This window comes from Neoarius graeffei, chromosome 3 (genome assembly GCF_027579695.1).
Source record: "Neoarius graeffei isolate fNeoGra1 chromosome 3, fNeoGra1.pri, whole genome shotgun sequence".
Taxonomy (NCBI): domain Eukaryota; kingdom Metazoa; phylum Chordata; class Actinopteri; order Siluriformes; family Ariidae; genus Neoarius; species Neoarius graeffei.
Window position 1 is genome coordinate 27,821,529 of NC_083571.1, and position 7,716 is coordinate 27,829,244.

General features: G+C 41.9%; 1 protein-coding gene across 1 annotated transcript; it reads right to left on the reverse strand.

The window, feature by feature from the left end:
* Positions 1 to 3,781: 3,781 nt before the first annotated feature.
* Positions 3,782 to 6,203, reverse strand: LOC132882533 (C-type lectin domain family 17, member A-like). The gene is given in 5 exon segments (XM_060915634.1): positions 3,782 to 4,077; positions 4,175 to 4,281; positions 4,339 to 4,414; positions 4,620 to 4,731; positions 4,847 to 6,203. Coding segments are annotated over 5 exon segments (780 nt in total). The 5' UTR covers positions 5,196 to 6,203; the 3' UTR covers positions 3,782 to 3,941.
* Between the last annotated feature and the right edge of the window lie 1,513 nt (positions 6,204 to 7,716).

The window sequence follows — 7,716 nt, forward strand, 5'->3', positions numbered from 1 at the left end:
CATGAATTGCGTGCCGCGCGTGCCTTGGTTGGGGTTACTTTATGGGGCTGGAAAAAGTTGGCTGTGTCTTACCTGGCTCAGCTGCCCCACTGCCTTTGCTAGTACCTGCTGCATCATTCGAATCTCTTTTAAAATATTTATGCAGTGAGCCCCTGAGTCTCTTGGTTTTTTCCTCTCTTTTTCTCTTTTCTTTTCTGTGCTCCTGACTTGTGCATGTTGGCAAATGGCATGCACGCTGATTGTCAAAGCGCTATGATCAAACGATGTCGTTTTTTTCCCCTTAATCAAAGAGTCAGACCAAACCATTTTTGCATTAGGGGTGGTAGGGGGTTCTTGACGCCTTTTTCAAAGACAATAAAGGCAAACGATCTAGAAATCATTTATTGAATGCAAATATAGCACATTTCTCCCCCAAATCAACACATTTTGAAATGAAATAAAATAATCGCAACTTCATGAGAGCCCAGTTCTGGGCCCTCCCCATTCCTGGGCCCGGGACAACATACCCGTTTGTCCCCCCCTGTTGGAAGGCCTGTGTGTAAGCATGAGTGTAAATGTGCTTTAAACTCCTCAAAGCTGTAAAATTCAATCACTTTGTACTGTGAAGACAGTTACAATGCAAATTACTCAATGTTACATCCATCCTCCTTTTGGATTCCTCTTTGTCCTTTCTTTTTATAATTCATGATACATGGTGTGAAGTCACAGTGATACAAGATAACAATAAAGTTTCAATGTACCACTATTCATTCATCTCTGCTTGGTTCCTGTAGCTGCCTTTTAACTATGAAACAGGATTGTGAAGCATTATACAGGAACAATATAATGAATGATTTATGTATTCAGTTGGATTAATTCAGGCTGTGGGCTTACCCATTGTACCACAGATGATTTTGGCTTTCTGATTTCTATGTGTCATGACAAAAAGACTACTGACTCTAGAGTGCTACAGAGTAGCTTCTATGATGCAAGTTGTCACGTCCATGTGCGTTCCCGATTGGTGTGCCTCAAACTGTCACCTGCATCCACGAGCATTTGTGCTCTGAGCAAGCAGTGAGCCCCTCAAGGATTAAATGCAGTGCACCTGTTCCAGATCAGAGGGCAATCATTGTGCATGCATTTCAGGATGCTGAACTCATACCGACTTTACAAAATAGTCAAGTGTCTGACCTTACCGAGACATTTGTTTCGAATGTTATTCTGTTTTTTTTTTTTGACTCCCCATTGTATTTTCGATTTTGCCTTTTGTCTCTTCCACAATCGCCTGTTTGTGCCTCACATGACCATTGCTTGTCTTTGTACTTCAATTCTGCCTAACTTTTTGGATATGTATACCTGGTGATTGTGTTTTATAATTAACTCTTCCTGTATGCCTGAACCCCCAGCAGGGCCAAGTATGATGGATTTTTGCTCCTGGACAGAGCTCTTTGGGAGGGGGTTCTGTCTGTCCTGCACACTGTGGCGCATGCACCTGAAGGCACACCTCAGGCTGCACACGCGCTGAGTGGACTCCAGCACACGTACTGTGAAAAGTGCACCTGAACTCAATTAGAGAACATCATGTTTGCCTATTTAAGGACTGCGCTGATGCAAATGCATTACGAAGTATTATACGACGTTAAGTACACAATACCAAGCCTTTCAACCCTTGTTCTTGTTTTCCTGGTTTCTTGATTCTTGTTCCTGTTTCTAGTTCTTGATCTCACCTAGCCTCTGATATACTGTTTGTGCCTCAACCGACCCCTTTGCCTGTTTTCACGTTTCTGATCTTGCCCTCCGATTTGGACTGTCTGCCTTTGTGTGTGTTTTATAAACTTTGTGTATATATCACACTGTATTAAACTGAACACTTCTGCACATACTGTACATCCACCTCCCTCGTGTACCTGACACAGCACATCCACAACTCTGACCAATAAGCAGTACAGATGGATGGATTTTAATTCCACTTTTAAACAGTTACTGCTCTTCTGTTTATCATGCTTGGTACTGAGAAGAAACATGGTCTGAAGTCAGCAGGACATTATGGGATGTAAAACATTTAGATTGTTTTCACTTTGGTTTTGGTACAATTGGTGAAGTGTGAACACTATTTTTCAAGCCTGACAGCAGTCCAAAGAACTGATCTTGGGTCCTTTTGAAAACGGTGGTCTAGGGTTCAGTTCAAATTTATCATATCATGGTGTATATCAGGTCTGGAAACTTTAATTTCTACTTATGTGATGTTATTGATAACTTTTTTGAACATTTTTTTCCCCAGGCGGCACGGTGGTGTAGTGGTTAGTGCTGTTGCCTCACGGCAAGAAGGGCCGGGTTCGAGCCCCGTGGCCGGCGAGGGCCTTTCTGTGTGGAGTTTGCATGTTGTCCACGTGGGTTTCCTCCGGGTGCTCTGGTTTCCCCCACAGTCCAAAGACATGCAGGTTAGGTTAACTCGTGACTCTAAATTGACTGTAGGTGTGAACGTGAGTGTGAATGGTTGTCTGTGTCTATGTGTCAGCCCTGTGATGACCTGGTGACTTGTCCAGGGTGTACCCCGCCTTTCGCCCATAGTCAGTTGGGATAGGCTCCAGCTTGCCTGCCACCCTATAGAACAGGATAAAGCAGCTAGAGATGATGAGATTTTGTTCCCCACTTCTCCATGAGGTCGATATTGATAGGTTGAACCAATAGGGTTGGGCCTTGGTCAGTGGCTCAACAGTGGCAGCTTGGTGATTGTTATTGATAATTATTGATATATACTGTATAAAACAGACATTCATAGGACAGAGGCCCTGTAATTGCTCACAGTTGTGGTGTGAGTGCTTGAAATTTTGTACACCTGAGTGCATAAATGTGAAGTATGGAATTGAGTGACAGATTGGGAGGAACATATGAAAGTAAACTGATACCTGGTCCTGGATGTGGACTTGAGTATTCAGACTAAGTGTGAAATACCCTTAGAAATCATAAATGCATATCTGCCTTTGTGTGTGTGTGTGTGTGTGCGCACGCGCGTATGTGCACAGTGTTCTCCACAATTTTTGGCACTCCTTGTCAAGATTAGTAAAAAGAGTTTAGACAAAAAAAAATCTATCTCTTGGTGAAGTCTCATCTCATTATCTGTAGCCACTTTATCCTGTTCTACAGGGTCGCAGGCAAGCTGGAGCCTATCCCAGCTGACTATGGGCAAAAGGCGGGGTACACCCTGGACAAGTCGCCAGGTCATCACAGGGCTGACACATAGACACAGACAACCATTCACACTCACACCTACGGTCAATTTAGAGTCACCAGTTAACCTAACCCGCATGTCTCTGGACTGTGGGGGAAACCAGAGCACCCGGAGGAAACCCACGGGGAGAACATGCTCCGCACAGAAAGGCCCTCGCTGGCCACGGGGCTCGAACCCGGACCTTCTTTCTGTGAGGCAACAGCGCTAACCACTACACTCTTGGTGAAGTCACTTCATCTATTCATTGGGGAAGCCATGGCCTAATGGTTAGAGAAGCAATTTTACAAACAAAAGGATGCTGGCTCAATTCTCTGGACCAGCAGAAATGGCAGAAGTGCCTTTAAGCAAGGCACCTAATGCCCAACTGCTCTGGTAAGAGTGGTGGAGCACCTTGTGTCTGATTAGCTAAAGAAAAGCTGATGATGTGATCATCAGTTCGGGTGGTGCCTGACCGAACTAAAATGGGGAAAAAAACCCCCGCTTCATCTCACACTGAAAAAAAAAGAAAATCCAACCTTTAATTGAAATAAATTTATTCAGAGAAAAATCCTTCATCATGAAATACTTATTTTCATCAAAAACACATCAATTTAACCACTGTTGACACCCAGACTTAAAAAACAAACAAACTTTTGGGGAGTTACACACCTTCAGTCAATGCAATTGAAACAACTGATACATGGCTTCTGCAACAGCTGTATCAGCCACCTGAGATGAGAATATCTTCATCTCACAAATCCAAGCTACATCTAAGGTCACAGGGATAATCAACCCAGGTCGACAGGGTAGATTTAGCAGCTCTAAAGCTTGTTATAACACAGTCCTCTCCAATTCCAGCATTAGTGGGTTCTCCAGGCAACCAGAATCTGAAAATACAGAGTCAGAATGTCTATTTTATATTGAAAGCTTCAAACAGAGAGAAAATCTGCATGATGAGTAAAATTCAGTTCAGTGCTGACTTACTGAGTGGTCAGTGGTGAACCATCTACCCATTTAAAATCTCCCTCTCTCTTACTGTCAGTCAGACCAATCCAAGCTTCAGTACTGCCAAAGTATTTCCTGATGAAGCCCTGTAATTGTAATCGCACAATATGAATATACATTCACCTTCCCTTTATTAGGAACACCTGCACATTCATCTTTTTAGCCAACCATGTGGCATTGCACTGCTGCCACAATCGTACAGATACAGACTCTTTACAACTGTGGTGAGCAGAAAAGCATTTCAGAACCCAACACATCAAATCTTGAGGTGGATGGGCTCCAACAACAAAAAACCATCAGGTTCCACCCCACCAACCTCACATTCTTGTTCTTGGCCATCACTGGCACTGATTGGATAACAGCATACATGTGCAGGTGTTCCTATTATAGTGGATGATGTGTTTAGATACTCATTTATTCTCACCTGTTTATGATCACCAGGTCTGATCCTCAATCTGTGCAGTCCTGTCTGCTCTCAGTCCAGTTCTTCCTTTCAGTAGAAATGTAGTAAATGCTCGATCCGAAAACTCTCCATCCTTGTACAGAGTATTTACATAAATATTAACACGCATCATGATTTATTCATAATGCTTCAGATGTGAGTGTACATGTGAGTTTTTAACATTCAACATATGTATAATATTCACTTACCAAGTCTATGAAGTACACTATATAGTCCAAATTTCTCCCACAGTAACTGGTCTCTCTCCCTGTAGTCAGATTGGTGTAACTGGTCTCTCTTCCTGTAGTCAGATTGGTGTAACTGGTCTCTCTCTGTAGTCAGATTGGTGTAACTGGTCTGCAGCTGGTTGTTTTTTGTCTTCAGGTTGTTGAATTTGATCGACAGCACCGTGACGGCACTCAGCAGGAGAACGCACAGCAGCATCACACACACTACAGTCAGTCTGTACCATCTGCTCCATGCAGCATTGGATCCTATGGAAGATAACGGACACAGACACACATTTGAGTGAGGAGTTAAAAGCAGAATTTTGCACATTGTTATTCAATCTTCAGACATAACTGCAGACTTGCGGACAAGCCGTACAGGCCGGAGTTTGCTGGAATTAGAGGCAGTACATGTTGTTGACATTTGGACTTTTAAAAGTCAACTTTACTTTTACATTCACAACATCTGGCAGATGACCTTTTCCAGAGGAAGTTTACAGCTGTGACCTTGACACAGATAATTAAATAGACTGAATGAGTCATGGAGACAATCAACTGAAGAAAAATCTGCTGATGAAACTATGAGACTAAAGTATTGTCTTTCTCTTCCTCTCTCCCTCTCCTTCCTCCTTTTTAACAGCAAAGTAAGAAGTACTTCTCCATGGTAATATCTGTGGTGTGTAATAACTTTTTTCTTTGGTGTTACATGTTGCGCAGGTAAAACTTTCATACTACACTGTATAAAGATATTTTCAATAATGTGTATTGCTAAACTGTAATGGACTGTTATCCCATCTGGGGTGAATTCTCCTGACTTGACTTGCTACCAAGTTATGTGGAAAATGAATAAATTAATAAATGAACAAATTAATGAATATGTGCGTGACTGAATATTGTGGAATGTCCATGGCACGAGTCTCCAAGTTCAACTCATCCTCATAAGTGCCTTCATCTGAGTGAGATGTTTTCTGTGCAGTAACTCCTGCATTTTTGTATACTTCCTGACTCATCTCCATTCTGAACTCGTCACTAATCCTGATCTTGGACTAAACAGCTTTTACAAATCAGCCTGAAATTACAGCAAATCAGTCCTGACTACAGTCAAGGTCTGTGTTTCTTTCTCAGGCAAGAAGAGTGTGTATGTGTGTGGTGGTGTTAATCAGGTCTCTGATGGAGTGTTGAGCTGTGATTGTTGATGTATTGCTGAACCTATAAGCAAAAACAATGAGTCAGGCATAAAACAATCAACAATGAGGTCATGTGATGTAGTTGGATGTGAAGCAGAGTGACTACAATCACCCCGAAGTAGATTATTTTCATGTAACAACTCATCTTGAAGTGTTTTATTCCTTTAATGCAACAACAGCAATTTTACTATCAATTTAAAATAAAAATAAATGAATAAAATTGCGACATATATAAACTGTCATTCACTCCCTTTTCTCATTTTCCTTGCTTGTTAAGATAATAAGACAAATTAAAAAAAAAAAAAAACAGGAAATTGTAAATTCTTCAGCCCTGAATTCTTTCTTGTGGTTGAAAACTCGCAAAACTTGATGATGGATGCTCCTTCCCAAAATGTTCAATACATTTTTTGGAACAAAAAGTGCTCACTACAGCAATGTTTGTGTTTTTCTTTGTTATTTACACATATTTAATTGTTTGATTATTAGTCTGAGATAACATTTCGTGTCCATCATGCAAGTCCTTTTAAATTAGCTGTTCCTACAGAAACACTAATATATTACAACCTGGAGTAATGGCAGCTCTAAAATCCATCCACACAAATCATCACTCTTTACACTCCTGCTCCTCAGGTCCTGAACGGGTAGCTCCAGGTCAACACTCCTGCTTTGGACATTCAGGGAGTACATGATGACAGGGAGGTGTAGACAAACCAGCCTTACCTAAAGCTGATTAAGTGGCACCTCTCCTCACCCTCCTCCAGAAATCAGAAGAGTATAAACAGGTGCTGCCACCACCACAGGTCAGTTGAGTTGCAGTGCAGCATAGTCACTAACACGGCTCTTTTCTGCTTCCAGGAAACTCAGCCGACACTGAAGTTGATGGAGAAGATGGCATGCTCCCTACAAGAGCTGCCTTCCTCGATTTCCCCTGCATCACGGAGGCTACTGGGCTCCAGGGATCTTGGCCTACACCTCATAGTCCACCTGCGAACAAGCACCTGATTGACACTGAGCATTACACTTATACCCCCCACCACCATTCCCTTCAGCATTTATTCTCCAACCCTGATTCCAAAAAAGTTGGGACAAAGTACAAATTGTAAATAAAAATGGAATGCAATGATGTGGAAGTTTCAAAACTCCATATTTTATTCAGAATAGAACACAGATGACATATCAAATGTTTAAACTGAGAAAATGTATCATTTAAAGAGAAAATTTAGGCGATTTTAAATTTCATGACAACACCACATCTCAAAAAAGTTGGGACAAGGCCATGTTTACCACTGTGAGACATCCCCTTTTCTCTTTACAACAGTCTGTAAACATCTGGGGACTGAGGAGAAAAGTTGCTTAAGTTTAAGGATAGGAATGTTAACCCATTCTTGTCTAACGTAGGATTCTAGTTGCTCAACTGTCTTAGGTCTTTTTTGTCGTATCTTCCATTTTATGATGCGCCAAATGTTTTCTATGGGTGAAAGATCTGGACTGCAGGCTGGCCAGTTCAGTACCCGGACCCTTCTTCTACTCAGCCATGATGCTGTAATTGATGCAGTATGTGGTTTGGCATTGTCATGTTGGAAAATGCAAGGTGTTCCCTGAAAGAGACATCGTCTGGATGGGAGCATATGTTGCTCTAGAACCTGGATATACCTTTCAGCATTG